Source organism: Hypanus sabinus, chromosome 9, assembly GCF_030144855.1.
Source record: "Hypanus sabinus isolate sHypSab1 chromosome 9, sHypSab1.hap1, whole genome shotgun sequence".
In the NCBI taxonomy this organism is placed as follows: domain Eukaryota; kingdom Metazoa; phylum Chordata; class Chondrichthyes; order Myliobatiformes; family Dasyatidae; genus Hypanus; species Hypanus sabinus.
In genome coordinates, this window is record NC_082714.1 from 8,495,607 (window position 1) to 8,516,613 (window position 21,007).

A 21,007-nucleotide genomic window follows, 5' to 3' on the forward strand; every position below is an offset into this window, starting at 1 on the left:
TTTTCTAAATGGGGAGAAAATGCAAAAATCTGAGATGTAAAAAGACTTGGGAGTCCTTGTGCAGAACACCTTAAAGGTTAACTTGCAGGTGCAGGCGGTGGAGGGAAGGCAAATGTCATATTAGCATTCACTTCAAAAGGTCCAGGATACAAGAGCAGGGATGTGATGCTGAGGCTTTATAAGGCACTGGCCTTAGTATTGTGAACAGTTTTGGGCTCCTCGTCTAAGAAGAGATGTGCTGGCATTGGAGAGGGTCCAGAGGAGGTTCATGAGGATGATTCCAGGAATGAAAAGCTTATCATTCGAGGAATGTTTGATGGCTCTGGGTCTGTATTTGCTGGAATTTAGAAAGACGAAGAGGGATCTCATTGAAACCTTTTGAATGTTGAAAGGCCTAGACAGAATAGATTTGGAAAGGATGTTTCCCATGGTGGGAGAGTCTTTAAGACAAGAGGGCACAGCCCCAGGATAGAGGGGCATCTGTTTAAAACAGAGATGAGGAGAAATTTCTTTAGCCAGAAGGTGGTGAATCTGTGGAACTTATTACCACAGGCGGCTGTGGAGGCCAGGTCCTTGGGTATGTTTAAAGCAGAGATTGATAAGGTTGTTGACTCGACACAGCATCAAAGTTAAAGGGAGTGGGGCTGAGGAGGAGAAAAATGTATCTGCCATGATTGAATGGCGGTGCATACTCAATGGGCCAAATAGCCTAATTCTGCTCCTATGTGTTATGGTTTTAACTTCCTTGTAAACTTTTTCTGCACTCTTTCCAGTTTAATCATGTTTTTCCATAACAGGATGACCAAATTTGCACACAGTACTCTGCAATTCTGACCACGCTGTTTTGTGCTCATCCATAGATGCTGGAACTCAGGAGAGTGCTACTTGCTGCACTGCGACTAAAATCAAAATAAGAAACCCTTTAACATAATTCCCTCTGTATTATAGCCACATCTGCACAAGATTGTGAACAGTTCGATGGAGCTTGCCCAGACGGCCAAGGAACCATACAACTACTTTCTATTGCTTCGAGCCCTTTTCCGATCCATTGGAGGTGGCAGCCACGATCTCCTTTACCAGGAGTTTCTCCCATTACTCCCTAACTTGCTGCAAGGTACGGACGCAATTACATTAACTTCTGACTATTTGAGGAAATAACTCCATGTTCAATCAATTTATTTCAAGCTTCAGTGGAATGTATTGTGGACTTAATTGAAGTGAGCACTTGCTGGCACAGGTTCCTTGCAGAAGATGATTCCCACTGGGTCCTCATCCTGCTTTCTTGCATACACTGCAGATACAGAGCTGAAAACGCTTCACTTCAAAGTGGCTTTCCTTAAATGATAACGCTGAGTGCTAAACTACTTCCTGATGTTTTTTTAAAAACTGTATCAGGGAAAGACGTTAAATTAACGACAAATAATACAGGAACCACATTCCAAAGACTTGAAGGTTAATTGGTCACGTGGGTGTAATTAGGTGGTGTGGGCTCGTGGGGCCAGGAGGGCCCGTTAGCTTGCTGTACCACTAAATAAATAAATAAAACAAACGAAAAATGAAGGAACATTAAGGGTTTATTGATCATTCGGGAAGAAGCTGTCCCTGAATTATTGAATGTGGATCTTCAAGCTCTTGCACCCTCTCCCCAGTGGTAATAATGAGAAGGGGACGTGACCTGGATGGTGGAGGTCCTTAGTTCAGGCACTGCCTCTTGAAGATATCCTTAATGACAGGGAGGGTTGTGTCTTTGATGGAACTGGCTGGGTCAACAACTCTTTGCAGACTCCATTCATTTTCAATATTAATCTTCTCAGCATTGTGCGTTTAGCATGCCTGATTTCCGAAGTGCAGGAGCTTGTAATATTGTAAGAAAAGCATAAAGATAAATGCCATAGACACAAGAGTTACTGCAGATGCTGGAAATCTATAGCTACCTACAAAATGTTGGAGTAGGATAGCAGGCCAGACAGCATCTATGGAGGGGAATAACGTTTCAGGCTGAGACCCTTCACCAGGACTGGAAAGGAAAGGGAGAAGTCAGAATGAGAAGGTGGAGAGGGGGTAGGAGGAAGTACAGAGGGGCAGGTGATAGGTGAAACTGGGAGAGGGGGAGGAGCTGAAGCAAAGAGCTGGGAAGAGATTGGTGGAAGAGATAAAGAGCTGGAGAAGGGGGAATCTGATAGAAGAGTATAGAAGACCATAGAAGAAAGGGTAGAGGGAGGTGATGGGCAGGTAAGAAGAGAAGGTGTGAGAGGTGGTGAGGAACAACTACCAGAAGCTTGAGAGATTGATGTTCATGTCATCAGGTTGGGGGCTACCCAGATGGAATATAAGGTGTTGCTCATCCAATCTGAGTGTGGCCTCGTTGTGGCAGTAGAGGAGACCATGGATTGACATAAGGAAATGGGAAGTAGAATTGAAATTGGTGGGCAATGGGAAATCCCACTTTTTTGTAGAGGATGAAGAGGTCTCACAACCCACGTCGAGTCTCACCGATATACAGCAGGCTGCCCCAGATACAGCTGATGACCACAACAGACTCATCAGTTCATGGCCTCCTCTGCTGCCACAATGAGCAACACCGTGTATTCCATCTGGGTAGCTTCCAACCCAGTGGGAATGAACATCAATTGCTTAAACTTCTGGTAATTTCCCCCCCCCCCCCCCCACTTTCAACAACCATTCCCCATTCCTTTTTCCCTCTCACACCTTCTCTCCTTACCTGCCCATCACCTCCCTCTGGTTCTCCTCCCCTTTTCCTTTCCTTCTTCTGTCCTCTCCTGTTAGATTTCCCCTTCTCCAGCCCTTTATCTCTTCCACCAAATCAATGCCCAGGGGCAGGACCAGGGTAGAAGAGATGGTGCCACACGGACAAAATGCTGCAGGAACTCAGCAGGCCTGGCAGCATCAGTGGAAAAGAGGACAGTCAATGTTTCTGGCCGAGACTCTTCAGCAGTCCCGTTGAATGGTCTCGCTGGAAACATCGACTGTACTCTTTCATAGGTGCTGTTTGGCTTGCTGAGTTCTTCCAGCATTTTGTGTATGTTGCTTGGATTTCTGGCATCTACAGATTTCCTATTGTTTGTTGTTAGAAGGTATGGTGGCTGCTGTACACACTCTGTTCTTATTCCAGGGCTGAACATGCTGCAGAGTGGTCTGCACAAGCAGCACATGAAAGATCTCTTCGTTGAGCTCTGCTTAACGGTGCCTGTCCGACTCAGCTCCCTCCTGCCTTACCTGCCAATGCTGATGGACCCGTTGGTATCAGCACTCAACGGATCCCAGACGCTGGTGAGCCAGGGTTTGCGGACACTGGAGCTGTGTGTCGACAACCTGCAGCCGGACTTCTTATATGACCACATCCAGCCAGTGCGAGCTGAGCTCATGCAGGTAAAGCGCACTCTTGTCTCATCGGATGACCCTATCAGACCTGTTGCTTCCCAGCTCACTAGATGCTGTGGTGGCATGGTTATGTACAAATCCATAAGACATAGGAACAGAATTAGACCACCTAGTTCATCAAGTCTGCTCTGGTATTTGATTATGACTGATTTATTTTCCCCATCTTTTCCCCTTAAGTTTCGATGACCTTACTAATTAAGAGCCTATCAACATCTGCTTTAAATATACCTAATGACTTGGCCTCCACAGCCGTCTGTGGCAATGATATCCTCAGCCCTTTGGCTAAAGAAATTTCTCATCTCTGTTGAAAAGGAACGTCTCTCTATTCTGAGGATTTGCTCCCTTGTCCTAGACTCATTATTGGAAACATCCTCTCCACTTTCAGTCTATCTTGACCTTCCCATATTCAGTGGCTTTCAGTCAGATCTCCTCTCATTCTTCTAAAGTGAAGTGAATACAGGCCCAAAGCCATCAAACGCTCCTCAAAGTTAACCCTTTCATTACCAGGATCATTGTCATAAACTGCCTCTGGACTCTCTCCAACGCTAGCTTTGGTCATACCTTGGCGGTGGAGGAGGCAGAGGACAGACAAGTCAGTTTGGGAATGAGGAGATCAATAGAAAGGTCCTGCATCTGGGAGCCGTAGATTGCCTGGGTGTACAGAACGCAGGTACTTGACAATGTGGTCACCAAATTTGTGCTGGCTCTTACCAGTGTAGAGGAGGACACATTGGTGATGTCTGTGGGTATTGTTGTGTGCGGATAATAGATAATTTATTTGGAGAGGACAGAGTTAAGGGATATAAGTGTGGGAAAGGGACTGATGGAATGGGTTTAAGAGCTGGTATAGATTTGATGGGTGTTTTTAATTTTAGAGGTCTACTAAATGAAAGGAGATAGAAGCAAAATGAAGAAGATGGCACCACTACGTGGTCAGCTTTTATACTGCATTGATAAGAAAAATTCCATTCAAATTTGCAGATAAGAATCAGCCAATCAGAAAATCCCATTTGAAATAATGAGACAATGGAGAAGCTTCTAGAGCTTTTCAGAATCATACAAAGAGGACATTTTAAACAGCTGCAAATGGGTACTGTGACCACTAGGGAGCATACTAAGCAATTACTAATATATAAGTATCATATAAAATACAAGCAGACAATTAATTGTTAAGCTGCAAAGAAAATAAAATTCAACAATCTAATCCAGCAGCAGATTCAAGATGCTGAATAGCATCATGTTTCTCTTGGTAGTGTGTTCTTTTAAATGTCTTTTCCTTAGTTTTCCAAAATCTGTGTTACTTTGCTTTCCTGGTAGAGGTAACCTGATTGCCTTTGAGTTAATGGGAGATAAGAGGTGAGTTAATGGTGAGAGTGAGTATTTGGCACGGACTAGAAGGGCCGAGATGGCCTGTTTCCATGCTGTAATTGTTATATGGTTATAAATGGTAAATTACAGCGTGAATTGATGCTGGTAGTGCACTGTGACGATTTTGGCGATGGTATTGACTTTAATTTATCCCAGTTTGGTGACAGCTCAAAGCTAAGTGGGAAACTGGGTTCTGAGGCGCATTCAAAATGTCTCCAAAGGAAAGTGGATTAAAAGAGAGCAAGGTTCTTTTAGAATGGAGTATTGGTAGAAATCAGAATCGAGTTTATTAAACAACACCTACAAAAGGCAGGAGGAGCTCGGGTCAGGTAGCATCTATGGAAAAGAGTAAACATTTGATGTTTTGTGCAGGACAGGTTTATTAACACTGTGGTATGTTGTGAAAATTGGCTGTTTTGTAGCAGGAGTCTAGTGCAGACATACGTTACAAAAATAAGTAGTTGAAAAGGCAGATAACTTAGTTCAGAAATCTGCTGGTGGAGGGGAAGAAGCTGTTCTAAAAACATTGTGTGTGGGTCTTCAGACTTGTATAAAGTTATCCATTTCATTGGTTAAAATAGGGAAGGTAAAGTACTGAGTATCCAGAGGGACTTGAATAATCATATTTGGGTTTAACACAAAGTCCAAAAAAAAGTTACGAAGCTGAATAAGTGAAAGAGCAGTACTAATCATAAAAAGGAAAATGCATGAATTATTTACGCCTTGCTCCATTGTGTACAGCCTGATCCAATTCTTTTCCAGAACTGATTTCAAAATGTCCAATTGCTTGAATTGAGGAATAAATATAACAGACCAAGAGTGTCAATATTAGGGCTTTGAAAAATGAATCATTGGACAATTTGGAGTAAACGGATTAGATTGTGGGAGATTATTGAAGCAGAGTAAATTACATTTTTCTGCTTGAAGATCTGTGCTTTTGATAAGAGAATCTTTTGAGAAGATTTGAAGCAGATGAATATCAAGAACGTCATATTTTTAGATGCCCAAGAGTCTAATGATTCAAAGCGAGGTCTTTAATAGATCAAACTCCCTTTCAGATACATTAATCCCTTTTCTCTTCAGAAATAAAACCAATTGTCCATTTATATAGTCTTTTCCTAATGTTGTTCCCGTAACTGAGTTATCTTTTGGGTGCAGAGTTCCTTTGTCACTCTTAATCTTCTTCATATATCTGCCAGTTCCCAGTATTTTAAGCCTTCATTGTATTTTATTTGAATCAGCTTTTCTGATCAATGTAATGTTGAAGGCTTAGGTTGGATTGCAAATGTGTTATTTTCCTAAAGAGCCAGCCCCATTTTCTTAACTTTATTGTTCTGCCCTGCCCTTTATAAACCTCTCATTTCTTTGATAGATTCTGTTATGTATGTGAGGAGTAAGGACGACAACAGAGCGTTAGAATTAAACGTTTTTATTGAGTCATGTTAGTAAACGTACACACTGGGCAACGTATAGTGTCTGCCGTGACTGAAAATGTGCAAACCTGTGCCAAAAGGGAGTGTCTCCCCTGCGTAGGAGGTCCCGTCGATTCACTGCGTGGTCGGTTTGCCACACCGCTTGTGCACTTGCCACATTCTCGTGATCGATCCGGCACAGTTCATAACCTATGCTTTGTCGATGAGCAGTTTGTTTTACCTCATTTGTCCTTTTTAACTGTTGCTCACCCTCTCTTAACCCTTTTCCAGCCTCCATATTCACCACTCCTCATCACTTCCCCCTTGAACTTGTTTAGGTATTCAGCAGGTAGCTTAGTGATTAGTGCAGCACTGCTACAGCTTGGAGTGTTCCCATCGCTGTCTGAAAAGAGTTTGTATGTTCCTCTGGGTGCTCTGATTTCCTCCCACAGTCCAAAGGCGTATCAGTTAGTTTGTCCTGTTATTAGGCTGGGGTTAGGTCGGTGGATTGCTGGGCAGCACGGCTCATTGGGGTGGGAGGGCCAGTTCCGTGCTGAATCTCTGAATCGTAGGGTGTAGGACAAACTCAAAGATGAAGAATGTCAAGTGATGACAAAACAGGTATCATCTATCTGGAGCAGTTCAAAGCAGTGCCACACTGAAATCCTTTCTATTCGTTCACTGGTGGATGTGGCAAATGAAGCTTGCGAAAGTGCTTTTCATAACACTAATAGCCTTGGACTAGTAGTTCAGTATTGTGAACTTCCAAGCTTCAAGAATTAAATGCACTGGGCCTTGTAAATACCATTGGATTGGATCAATACCATTTAATTTGCAGCATTGCTTTGCCGTTTTAATCTTTGTTATACTGCTGAAGCAGTCTTGGTGGAAAACACTGGCTGTATAGTATTTATGAACAGAACTTAGAGTGTCATGTGAACTTCTTTGCCAAATTCAGTAATGTTTAACTTTTAATGAGGGCCATGGGTGTTATGGATTGCAGGTTAATACTTTAATGATGATGTTGGAATAGGCTTTTGCTGAAATACACTGCTTAATGAAACTAAGAAGAGAAAGCAAAGACAGGAGGAGGCCATTTGGACCTGATTCTAGCTCATCAAATCATAACAGTAGTGGATGAGAAGGAGAAGGGATTTTTATTTATCTATTATTTATTGTGTTACAGCACAGAATAGCCCCTTCCTGCCCTTCAAACCCTGCTGCCCAATAACCCACGATTTAATCTGAGCCTAATCACGGAGCAACTTACAATGACCAATTAACCTACCCAACAGCCACGTCTTTGGGTTGTGGGAGGGAACCAGAGCACCTGGAGGAAACCCATGTGGTCACGGGGAGAATGTACAAACTCCTTATAGGCAGTGTCAGGAATTGAACCCAAGTTTCTGGAACTGTAAAGCGTTGTGTTAACCACAATGCTACTGTGATGGGAAGGGAGGGGAGATGGCAGGAGAACTAGTACGTTTAACTCAAAGAAATAAATGACTGCAGGCATCATATAGGGCAGCATTGTAATAGAGCGGTTAGTGTATCACTATTAATGTGCCTGCAGTCAGGGTTCAATTGCCACTTGTATCTGTAAGAAGTTTGTGCATTCTCCTTGTGACCATGTGGGGGTTTCCCCCGGTTGCCCCAAGTTCCTCTCAAATTCCAAAGACGTATAGGTTAGGGTTGCTGTGGACATGCTATGTTGGTGCTGGAAGAGTGACAACACTTGTGGGCTGTCCTCAGCACATCCTCTCACTCTGTTGGCTGTTGACGTAAAATTTAGAGGGATATTGGAAATACTAGCAAATGAAACTAACTTGGGTAGGTAGCTTAGTTGGTATGGATGAGTTGAGCCAAAGGGCCTGTTTCTGACTGAATCATCGGATATTAGTCCCAGAGCCACACTACCCTTGCATTTAGTGGTTACTCTTTCAGCACTTCAGACAGTGACAGAGCTCACAAACTGTGTCTATAACCAGTGTCAGGTTATGAATTGAAGCCTGTTTTGTTTTTCCCGAAAGGCTTTATGGCGCACTTTACGGTACCCAGCTGACAGCATTTCCCACGTGGCCTACCGTGTATTGGGGAAGTTTGGGGGCAGCAACCGGAAGATGTTGAAAGAGTCCCAGAAGCTGCAGTACATCGTCACCGAGGTTCAGGGACCAAGCATCACAGCCGAGTTTCTGGACTGCAAAGCCTCAATCCAGCTTCCAATGGAGAAGGTGAGGTTCATGGTTATTGTAAAGTTGTACTGGCCGTGGAGTGGGTCCAGAGGAGGTTTGCAAGAATGGTCTTGAATGAAAGGTTTTAAATGCACTTGGTGTCCATTTTAGTAGGTATGCCTTATTAATGCGAATATCTAATCAGCCAATCATGCGGCAGAAACTCAATGCATAAAAGCATGCAGACATGGTCAGGAGGTTCAGTTGTTGTTCAGACCAAACAGCAGAATGGGGAAGAAATGATCTAAGTGACTGTGACCACAGAATGATTGTTGGTGCCAGACGGGGTGGTTCTGAGTATCTCTGAAACTGCTGATCTCCTGGGATTTTTGCACACAACCATCTCTAAAGTTGACAGAGGATGGAGCAAAAAACAAAAAAGAAAGACACCCAGTGAGCAGCGGCTTGTTAATGAGGGAGTTCAGAGGAGAAAAGCCAGACTGGTTCAAGCTGACTGTAACTCAAATAGTCATACGTTATAATAGTGATATGAAGAAGACCATCTCTGACCACACAAAACATCAAACCTGCAGAAGGCCATGAAGCTACAGAAATGTACTCAGTGGCCACTTTATTAGGTACAGGAGTATGTGGATCTTTTTATGTCTCTGGGCCTGTACTCAGGGAGCTCAGACGGTTAAGGGGTGTGGGAGTTTCTTTGAAACTTACCGGGTATTAAAAAGCCTGGACAGAGTGCATGTGGAGGGACCGGAGAGTCTAGCATTTTGAGGGCTCAGCCTTGCAATGAAAGAATGACCATTTAAAACTGAGATACGGAGGAATTTCATCAGCCAGAGGTGGAAGCTGTGTGGAATTCCTTGCCACAGGTGGCTGTAGAGGCTGTTATTGGGTATAGTTAAGGCAGGGCTCGAAAGGTAAGAATGTTAAAGCATTATGTGCAGAAAGGGAGAGAATAGTTTTTTTTTTAAAAAAGTCACCCATGATTGAGTGGCAGAGCAGATTTGATGGGCTGAAATTCCTAATTCTGTTCCTATATCTTACGGTCTGGCAGCATAAAACCCCGAACAGTGATTTCTGGTGCTGTATAGCGATTGTGCTAACTGCTACGCTATATTAGCCACTTGATTGAAGACACAAGGATACAGTCCATCAGGGCCTAGAGACATCAGCCTCTGTCTCCAACAGTGTGCTATATGCTGATTTCCTGGTTGTTATATCTTCCCTGAGGACCTCCCTTTTTTCAGATTCCTGATTCACAGCTATTGCTTGGGTGATATTTGTGTCCTGCATAGTAAAGACTGATTTCTAAATGCTGGTTGTGATTTTTCTGCTCTCTCACAGATTATAGAACAAAGCAGCTATATCTCAGGCCCTTCGGCCCAACCAGTTCATGCCAACCACAGTGTTCACCCAACTAGTCCATTCTTCCTGTTTTTGTACTATATCTCTCTGAGCTCTACCCATCCACGTAGCTATCTAAGTACGACTTAAATGATAATGTTGTTCCTGCCTCTTTCTGTCTTCTTAACCTCCACCCCAAATTGTTTTGTTATAATTACTCTTTTAAATCTTCAGTAAATACACTGTGACAACTTTATTAGGTGCCTCCTGTACCTAATAAAGTGGCCACTGAACATATTTGTGTGGTCTACTGCTGTAGCCCATCCACTTCCTATTTGATGTGTTGTGCATTCAGAGATGGTCTTCTGTACACCACTTGTAACATGTGGTTATTTGAGTTACTGTTTTCTTCCTGTCAGCTTGAACCAGTCTGGCCATTCTCTCTGACCTCTTTCATTAACAAGCAGTTTTCAGCTACAGAACTGCTGCTCACTGGATGTTTTTTGTTTTTCACACCGCTGTCTGTAATCTCTAGAGACCGTTGTGTGTGAAAATCCCAGATCGTACTAAACTACCCTGTCTGGAACCAACAATCATTCCATGGTCAAAGTTACTTAAATTATACTTCTTCCTCAGTCTGATGGTGTTTTTTTTTGCATTTTTGGCTCGCTTTATCTACTCTAATTAATTTTCCTGATCCAACACTGTTCTTGTTTTCTGCTTTATGTTGATACTCTTGTGAACTTGCTTAACGGTGGGTGGTGGGTTGACACTGTGGAATTCCTCAGATCAGGATGCATTTATCCTGTGTGCTTTGGAAAACCCCCTCAAGTTTCTGTCACCGTTTCTCAGCCGACTGATCCCCTCACTTAACCTGCTCACTGGCACTGTAAAGCCATGGCGCTAACCGCTACGCTACCATGAAAGACTCAATACTTCTGTCCTTTTCCAGACATTCAAAGGTGCCTTTCAGCTGGGATTAAATAATTTTTAAGTGGGGCTGCTGCTGCTAAGTAGAAAACAGAGCTGTTGATTGTGTGAAGCAAGCTCCCACAAAGATTAATGTGTTAATGATCAGAAAACCTGTTCCAGACATCTGTTTAAGTGTCTATAAGATAGAGGAGCAGAATTAGGCCTTTTGGCCCATTGAGTCTGCTCTGCCATTCCATCATGGCTGATTTATTATCTCTCTCAACGCCATCGTCCTCTTTTCTCCCTGTAACTTTTGACACCCTTACTAATCAAGAGGCTATCAACCTCTGCTTTAAATATATCCAATGACTTGTTCTCCACAATATTCTGTGGCATTGAATTCCCCAAATCCAACAGCCTCTGCTAAACAAATCACTCCTCATCACTGTTCTAAATGGATCTCCCTCTATTCAAGGCTGTGTCTTCTGGTCTTAGACTCCCCCACTGTAGGAAACATCCTTTCTATGTCCACTGTATCCAGGCTTTTCAATATTTGATGGGTTTCAATGCGATTCCCCCCACCCACTATGTTCTCCAGTAAGTATAGACCAAGAGCCATGAAATGCTCCCCACACGTTAACCCTTATATTTGTGAGGCATAAATCTTAGACAGGGCATTGTGGGTAAAATCTTATAACCATATAACAATTACAGCACAGAAACAGGCCATCTCAGCCCTTCTAATCTGTGCCGAACGCTTATTCTCACCTAGTCCCACTGACCCGCACTCAGCCCATAATCATCCATTCCTTTCCTGTCCACGTACCTATCCAATTTTACTTTAAATGACAATACCGAACCAGCCTCTACCACTTCAACTGGAAATTTTATCCCAAGCAGAGGCATGGGATTTCTCACATCTATTTTAGAGGGCAGACTGCGGTGGAGAAAGAAACACATCCGTTAATGCTGCCTTGCAGGTCATAGAACAATAAGGCATAGGAACAGAAAAACTAATTAAACTAACGACCATGAATTAAACTAATCCCTTCATGGTCCTGTCTACATTCTCCCATCTCTCAGAGAGAATCCCTACATTCTCTCTTCTTCCTCCTCCCATCAGACAGAAGATATAAAAGCCGGAAAGTGTGTATGAGGACAGCTTCTACCCTGCTGTTGAATTGTCCCATAGTCCTCACAATCTCACTCATTATGCTCTTGCTCCTGCTCTGCACTTTCTCTGTAGCTGTTACTCTTTATTTTGTATCTGTTTTGTTTCCCCTTGTAATGCCTTAATGCACTGTGTAATGATCAGATTTTTCACTGTAAGTCAGTACATCGTCATTGTATAAAGTTGGGGATCCTGTTCTTTCCAATGCCGTAATGGTTCAGCAAATTTTTCTACTGAAGTGGTTTGCCATTGCCTTCTCTGGGTAGTGTCTTTACAAGATGGGTGACCCCAGCCACGCCCAAGGGTGACCTTCAGGCTAGTGGAGGGAAGGAGCTTTGGTCGGGACGTATCTCCACCCCACCGCCTGCCACCGGTACCTGTGACATTAATATTCCAATTCTAATATTCATGTGCCTGCCCAAGATCCTCTTCAATCTCCATCACCATCCTGGAACACATTCCAGGCATTCACCAATCTCTATGTTTAAAAAAAAACAACTCTTGCCCTGCACATCTCCTTTGAACTTTTCTCCTTCTCAACTTAAAAGCATGCCTTTAGTATTAGAGATCCATCGAGATTTTGAGTTTTTGATGGTGGTGCAAGTGGGATTTGAACCCTGGCCGTCTGACTCAGGCCATGTGTGCTGCCCACAGTTCCAATCTGCTCGTTTTATTATTCTTTAGTTCATGAGCTTGGTTGTGAAGCCAAGCATTGTCAGTGTGGTTCAGCTAGTACGGAATGTAGAACCACCGTGCTTCTGCTCTGCATTTGTGGTGTGAGTCCTGCCACTTGGTGGCACTGTGTATAAGCAGTCGTGTCGATTCTCACAGGGCAACTTTGTAGTAAGAGTTGATGCCTTAATAGTTTCATGAATTGTGGATGCTCAGCTCTGGAAATTGGTGTGAAATCACGCATTGCCTGGTAAAAGCAAATTAACACTGCATCTCAAATCACTTCAGTGCCACTTTTAAAATGAGGTCACTGTTGTAAGTGATGCAGTTAATGTGTGCCTACCAAGTGCCCACAAATACCACATGTATCTTCTTTACATAATCTGCATTAGTAGTGCCATGTTTCCATTCCACCTTCCACTCTCTCTCTCTTTCTCTCCTACTCTCTTCAAACCTTGCTTCATCTCTGCCCCTCCATTTTTTTAAAAAACTCTGCCTGTCACCCACTAACAAGTGTTTGTTAGAGGAATACAGCAGACAGCTGTAGGTCCTTCCTAGAACATTGAACTGTACAGATCCTGTGGCCCTTCAGCCCACAATGTTTGCTCTTCCATTCTGTGCCGTTCTGTGCCCACACTGGACAGCAACCTATTACTTGACCGGTGTGGATGCCACTACAGCTCTGGTTGGCTCACAATGCTTAGCTGACCTTTAACACTACTCTAAGATCTGTTTAACCCTTTCCTCTCACGTAACCCTTCAGTGTTCTTTCATCCATGTGATGTCTCACTGCTCTTTGTAACTCAGTGCAGGACAGTGCCACAGGTTAAACAAGTCTTCACAGATTAAATATCCTTTTGAAATTCTTCAAATTCTGTGCAGATATGTTGATGATGGTTTAGTAATGCTTAAGGGATGACTAAATGGCTTAGGTTGTGAGTGAAAACATTTTGTTTTTGGTTCTAGGCGATTGAAACAGCGTTGGATTGTCTAAAGAGTGCAAACACTGAGCCCTATTACCGTCGCCAGGCCTGGGAAGTGATCAAATGCTTTTTGGTGGCAATGATGAGTTTGGACGATAACAAGCATTCACTGTACCAACTACTGGCCCACCCAAAGTACGAAAGCACAGATTCATTTCAGAAGATGAGAATGGTTCCTTGCATGTCTTACTTGCAGTAATAGTTCCCTTTTACATTTCTTTAAGACTCAACTAGTTTAATTTACTGGCATTTTTGTAATGGCATAATCATCTTGAAAGAAAATTTCTTCCTCTTTGGAAAGGAAGAGGTTATATTTCTTTTTGAAAGAAAAGATTATATTTCTTTTATGTAATTGTACTTGAGTTGAAATGGACATGTAAAGCGTATATTAACTAGGGAATATATTTTCTATAGAACATAGCCATAGACATCCCCTAGCTCCTTCGACTTGGCAAACGTTTCCTCTCTTCTTGATCAGTGCACTAGTCATCCTCTGGTTCTTGACATATGGGTAGAACATCTTGGAGTTTTCATCAATACTGATCACCAAGGCCTCCTTATGCCCTCTTCTAGCTCTCCTAAGTCCATTCTTTTGTTCCTTCCTGGTTACCTGGTTATATGGAGGAATTTAAGGTGGAGGGTTATATGGGAGGCAGAGTATAAGGGTCGGCACAACATTGTGGGCCAAATGGCCTGTACTGTGCTGTATTGTTCTGTGTTCTATTACCTAGTAATTCTCTAGAGCCCTGTCTGATCCATGCTTGTACCTGATCCCTGTACATCTCGAGTAGCTGTTTTCAAGTTAACCAGCAGCTAATATAATTATTTATTGAGATACATTGTGGAAAGGCCTTTCCAGGCTTTTGAATCACATTGAGCCTAATCATTGGACAATTTACAATGATCATTAACTACCAACTGGTACCTCTTTGGACTAGGAGGAAACCGGAGCAATTGGAGGAAACCCACGCATTCAAGAGAAAAATGTACAGTCTTTACAGGCAGTGGCGGAAATTGAACCTGGGTCATCTTTTGGAAAGCGTTGTGCTGACCCACTACAAACCAGATGTCTGTCAAACAATGTGTTCATCACATTTTATGCTCATGTTGTTAAAGCTCTTGAATAAGGTATCTTCTTTATCCTATGGTTTTAGGGTACTAGTCTCTCTCCAGTCCTTTCCACCCTGATCAGTATGACTATGCACATGTAAGATCATAAGAAATAGGAGCAGAATTAGACCATTCAGCCCACTGAGTCTGCTCTGTCATTCCATCATGGCTGATTTTATTTTCCCTCTCAGCCCTATTCTCCTGCCTTCTCACCTGACCGTTCATCTATGTGCTTACCTGAGAATCTCTTCTATGTCCCTATTGTATCAGTTTCAACCACCATTTTGAGCAGCGTATTCTAGGCACCTACCACTCTTGTTTTGAAAAAAATCTACACCTCACATCTCCCCAAAACTTCCGTCCGCTCACCTTGAAAAGATGTCCTTTAGTAACACACATAAAATGTTGGATGAACTCCGTAGATGTTGCCTGACTTAGCTGCTTTTCTGCAGAATTTTGTTTGTGTTGCTCTGCATTTCTAGCATATGCAGAATCTCTTGTACTGTATTTATGATTTGTCCTCTGTATAAGCTTTTGCTGCTTTGGGTAAAAGGTGCTTGCTGTCCACTCTATCTATTCGCTTATAATCTTACATACCACTGTCAAGTTGCTTTATTTTCCATTGGTCCAAAGGTAAATGCCCTAACTCACTCAACCTTTCCTTACAAGATATGTTTTCTAATCAGCTCTTGAAGGTACTCCTCCCGCTTCCCTTCTTTCCATGGTCTTCTGTCCTCTTCTATCAGATTCCCCCTTCTCCAGCCCTTTATCTTTTTCATCAACTTCCCAGCTCTTTACTTCATTCCTCTCCATTTCTCCTGGTTTCTCCCATCACATGCCATTTGTACTTATTTCTCCCCTCCCCCCATCTTCTTACTCTGACTTCTCCCCTTCCATTCCAGTCCTGCTGAAGGGTCTCAGCCCGAAATCAGTTTATTCTTTTCCATAGATGCTGCCTGGCCTGCTGAATTCCTCCAGCATTTTGTGTGTGTTTCTCCCCTGGTAAATATCTGCCTCCTCCCCAAAGCATCCACATTCTTCATCTAATGAGGCGATCAGAACTGAACACTGTGTGGTCTAACTAGGGTATTATAGAGCTGAAACATTAGCTTTCGAAGATAGTTATTGAATTGCTAACATGGTGGAATGAAGTTCAGATAAACGTGCATAGTTGGATAAGAAAACAGACTGTGCAGGAAGTACCCACGACCCGCAGAGTAGAGGCATTTAAATTTGCAGATTCTTAACCTTTCATTGACCTGAAAGGTCAATGGTATTTGTCTCCACAGAAACTGCCTATTGCTGTAGGCATTTATTGCTTTAGTTTTGGACAAGGGACGATTTAGATTAAAAAAAAGAATAATTAGAATAGAAGTACTGATTAGATCTGTAGGGAGCTGCTTGCCATGAGTTGTCACAATCTGGCACCATACTGTTCACAGATTTCACTTGTACGAGTCCTAGAGCGCTAGGGCAGAGAAACAAGCCTTTTGGCCCATCTAGTCCACGCCAAATATTATTCTGCCTAGTGCCATGCATCCACTCCTGGACCATTGCCCTTCATACCCCTCCCATCCATGTACTTAACCAAATTTCTCTTAAATGTTGAAATCAAATCTATATTCATCACTTCCGCTGGCAGCTTGTTCCACACTCTCACCACACTCTGAGTGAAGAAGTTTCCCCTCAGGTTCCCCTTAAATTCATCTTTCATCCTTAACCCATGACTTTGAGTTGTGGTCTCACCCAACCTCAATGGGAAAAAAACTTGCATCCATTTACCCTCTATCAAATCTCCCTCATTCTCCTACACTCCCATGATGCAGTTCTTACCTTTTCAGTCATTCCCTATAATTCAGCTCCTCAAGTCCCGGAACTACTTAGAGTTTAAAATAAAACTAAAGATTTGAAATAAAGGAGGTCAATCCCTCGCACAAGCAGAAACCTAATCAGAAGCCTAATTAGAAGAACTAATCAGATTTTACCTGTTATTGCCATTGAAATAATTTGGCTCCTGGCCAAATTTATTCCAGATAATCCAGTTTTGTATTAGTTTGGTTTTAGAATAAAGTTGTCCGTGAAGGGACAGTGATAACGGCCTCCTGCGGTCTGGTTCCATATCAAAATGGAACCAGACTGGAACCATTCTAATATAGAGCCATAACCACTCATTGTGATGATTAGAAATAAATTCAAAGTCTTACATATTTAGGACCTTAAGATCCCATGGTGCTGCGTTTAAAGCAGAAACCACTTGATTCAAAATGCTCGGACAATGTTTACTTTCATGAAGCTCTGCAATTATACTACAACTTAGAAGCTTGATCTTAGAAAACACAAAGGAGACATGGTCTAGTCATTGCACTTCTGTTGGTCTGGACCTCTTTTCCTCCTGAAGATTAACTGGGATACACGGACGCACACACGGGCACACGCAGAGAAACGTTATAAATGTGGGAAGTCTGTACATTGTAGAGTCATAGCTAGGGTGAATGCATTCAATCTCTTTTCCAGAATTGGGGAGTCAAGAACTATAGGGCGTAAGTTTAAAGTGAGAAGGAAAAGATTTAATAGGAACTGGAGGAACAGGTTTTTTTAAAATCATGTAGGGCGATACATATGAGTTGCCTGTGGAACTGGTTGAGGCAGGTCCAATCAAGGATCAACCTTATTCACCATATACATTTAGATGTATTAGGAATTTGCTGTGGAGTGGTGATCAGAGTGTGACATGCAACAAAAAATAATTAAATATATTAAAAACTAGTAGAAATATGGAATAGAATGTACATAAATACCAGCATGTTTATAGAATTTAAAATAGGTTTAAAGTGTTTACAATGTAGAGCAGTGCAGTGAATGTGGAAATAGATGAAGGGGGTAGGGGGCTAACTAGAATGATTGATCCGATTATCTGTCTGGGGAAAGAAACATTCAAGATGGCATAAAGTTTTAGTTTTAATAGCCCTACAGCGCTTTCCAGAAGGGAGCTTTTGGAAAACTCAGTGTGCGGGGTGGGTAGTGTCTGCAGTGATCTTTCCTGCCCACATCTTCCTCCTGGACACATCCAAGTCCTGCAGTGATGGTAGACTGGAGCCAATGACCTATTCTGCTGTCTTGACAGTTCACCGTGGTTTTGGTACATTGTGAGAGGGTGCTGTACCAAACCAGACAGTAATGGCTGATGAGAAGATGTCAGTGTGGAATTGCACCAGTATGTTCTGCGGAACATGGAATTTTACCAACTATCAAATGTGTTTAGGACTTGTATGATAGGAAAGCTTTAGAAGGTTTTTGGCCAATTGCTGGCAAATGGCATTGACTTGGATGGGACAACTTGACCAGATGAATTATCTGTGAGGATGCACCCAGTGCTCAGCCAGGTACCTGTTTCCAATGTCCTGTACCTGATTGCTTGAGTAAGGGGATTATAATGCGGGCAGGAAATAGTCTCTCTCTCAATTAAAGTGATGCAGAAATCTAGCAAGTGACAAGGGCTAGCAGTCAAAGTGCTTCTCCATCTTGGTGTAATAGTTCTTTATGTCTGCCAGATTGATTAATATTTCAGCCTTTCGAATCCAAATGCAAAGAGTTGAATGCAGCAGTCTGTAAATATTGAAACGTCACTCAATAATCACATTTGTTTGTCAGTGCATGGACATTTTGGAGCAAGCTTACCTTATTTGTAGCAGCCACTCCTGAATAGTGCTGATGAAATTAAACCATCCATCTTCTTTGTAGTCAGTTGCTGACAGTATTAAAATGGAGTAATTGAATTGGGTCAGCTCGATCAAAATGTACAAGAAACGCTTCTACCCACTGCGTGGTTTTCATGCCTGGCTTGGTAATCATGCAGCAAATTAATTTTGTTTTGTCTCATAGCTTCACAGAGAAGGCGATACCCAGCGTGATTATATCACACCGCTACAAGGCACAGGACACTCCCGCTCGTAAGACGTTCGAACAGGCCCTGACGGGTGCGTTTATGTCTGCTGTCATCAAAGACCTGCGGCCCAGTGCCCTGCCTTTTGTGGCCAGTTTAATCCGTCATTACACCATGGTGGCTGTAGCTCAACAATGTGGTGAGTTGGTGTCACCTGCCAGGTGGCTGAGATTGAATGCAGCTTCTTAAAGGTTTTGAAAATTTAGGGAAAAGGGGAAAAAAGGAGGAAAGTCTCATCTTCCATTTATGTGTGAAACTCCAACTGTAGTTCACATTGGCCATGGGTGCAGAATTCTGGCCCTGTGGCATCAGTGTACCTTTGTCTGTCTTTATCTATATTAATATTAATATTCATTCACTACTTTTGTTTTGCTTTGTTCCTGAATCAGCATAGATAATTTCACTCACCTCAACTCTGAACTATCTGTATCATTGTACATCTATCCATCTACCCATCTATCTGCTTACCTCCTGTATCTGTCTGCCTATCTATCTTCTGATCTACCTAGCTATCTACCTATTTATCTGTTTTAAGCTGTTCATTTTTTGTACATTAGTAGTTTGTCAGTCTTTGTGTGTTTTTTCTATTGATTCTGTTGTGTTTGTTTTACTGTGAAGGCCCACAAGAAAATGAATCTTAAGGTGGTACATGGTGAGATAAACGTACTTTGATAATAAATTTACTTTGACCTTTGAAAGCACTTCCTCAAATCAATAATGCAGGTACTCTGGTTTTGCAGTGTAACTGTACAGACAGTTATTTAGTTGCCAAATTCGATTAAAGAACGGTTTTCCATTTCCAAAGCATTACCTCATGTCCTTCTAAATCACTTTACAGCCAAGGAGGTGCTATATAAAGCGTATATGTAGTCTGTCAGCTTCACATTTAGCTCCCACAAACACCAGAGAGGTAAATTGACTAGTTACTTTAACTGGAAACATTATACTATGATGCAGTAGGCCATTCTGCCGACAAAATCCCTGCTGGCTAAGCAGTTTCTGTACATCGTCCCTGTGGAATGCGTGGATTTTCTCCTGGTCCTCTGGTTTCCTCCCACAGTTCAAAGACGTACCAGTTAGTATGTTAATTAGTCATTGTAAACTGTCCCATGTTCAGGTTAGGGTTAATTGGGGTTGTAAAGTTGCTGGACTGGCATGCTTGAGGGATCTGGGGTGCCTACTCTGCACTGTTTTGCTAAATAAAATTTGAAAAAACAAAACAAGTTGCTGGGGAAGTCAGGCATCAACAGACAGCTGATGTGTTCTCATTAAAAAAAAAACAGCTTCTCCAGTTGTGACTAATGAATAGACTCCCCCTCCCTGGAGTCTTAGAACATAGATATCAAAACATATTACAGGCCCTTTGACCATGAAATCTACTCTGGAAACTGCCTAGAATTTCCCTACCGCATAGCCCTCTATTTTTCGAAACTCCATGTACCTATCAGAGTCCCTTAGAAGACCCTATTGTATCTGCCTCCACCATCATCGCCAGCAGTACATTCCTTGCACTCACCACAGTGCATTCCTTCCAGTAAATACAGTTCTGTTCACCCCACTCGGAAGGATGCTGGGGCTTTGGAGAGGGTGCAGAAGAGGTTTACCTGGTTTAGAGAATTTGGACAAACTTGCGACGTTTTCCCTGGAGAAGTGGAGGCTGAGGGGAGATCTGATAAGTGGTTATAAGATTATGAGAGGCATAAATAGAGTAGGCAGAGAGTACCTTTGTTCCATGGTTGAAATATCTAATACCATAGGGGCAATTTCAAAGGAGATGTGAGGGGCAAGATTTTTTTTACACAGAGTGGTGGGTGCTTGGGGTGGTGGTAGTGGCAGAAACATTAGGAAATTTAATAGCTATTTAGATAGGCACATGCATGTGAGGAAAATGTAAGGATATAGATATATAGGCAGATGAGATTAATTTAGTTAGTCATTTGACTATTAATTTAATTGCCTCAGCACAACATTGTTGGCCAGAGGGCCTCTCTGTGCTGTGCTGGTCTGTGTTCTGAATCTTCTCTGTATTCACATTAGATCATTCACTCTTCCAAAAGCTAGGTGACCAGAGATGGATGTGATAGTCCTGTTGTGGTCTCAGCAGTGTTTTATAACGTTATATTGGACCAGAACAATGTAGACTGATTAGCATGGTCTGACTTCCCATAGATGCTGCTTGACCTGCTGGTTATTTCTCACCTGTTGTGTTTATGTATAACATAATGGGTTCTTTAGCCCATTAATGCTTTTATTAATTAGGTTTTATTTGCTCCCCCTTGGACGCCACTTTCACTTGAGCTATTAGTTGTTTTGTTTGGGCTTGATACTTGGTTGATTTATGTGTTGCGATTATTCATATGGATTCTCGGCAACTTTGTTAATGTCTAGTTAAGCCACAGCTGGAGTATTGGTTTCAGTTCTGGTTGCTCCATTATCGGAAGGATGTGGAGGCGTGCAGAAGAGGATTAGAGGAGATGTGTTATAAGGAGAAAATGGATGAA

At 42.4% G+C, this 21,007-nt stretch overlaps 1 protein-coding gene across 2 annotated transcripts in view; it reads left to right on the plus strand.

Moving 5' to 3' along the window:
* trrap (transformation/transcription domain-associated protein) overlaps window positions 1-21,007 on the plus strand; it is a 336,919-nt gene that overhangs the window by 45,819 nt on the left and 270,093 nt on the right. For both annotated transcript variants that reach the window (XM_059979022.1, XM_059979023.1), the window contains 5 exons: window positions 949-1,114; window positions 3,134-3,390; window positions 8,213-8,413; window positions 13,437-13,588; window positions 18,446-18,645. In XM_059979022.1, the coding sequence (XP_059835005.1) occupies window positions 949-1,114; window positions 3,134-3,390; window positions 8,213-8,413; window positions 13,437-13,588; window positions 18,446-18,645 (976 nt within the window). The remainder of the gene's footprint in view (window positions 1-948; window positions 1,115-3,133; window positions 3,391-8,212; window positions 8,414-13,436; window positions 13,589-18,445; window positions 18,646-21,007) is intronic.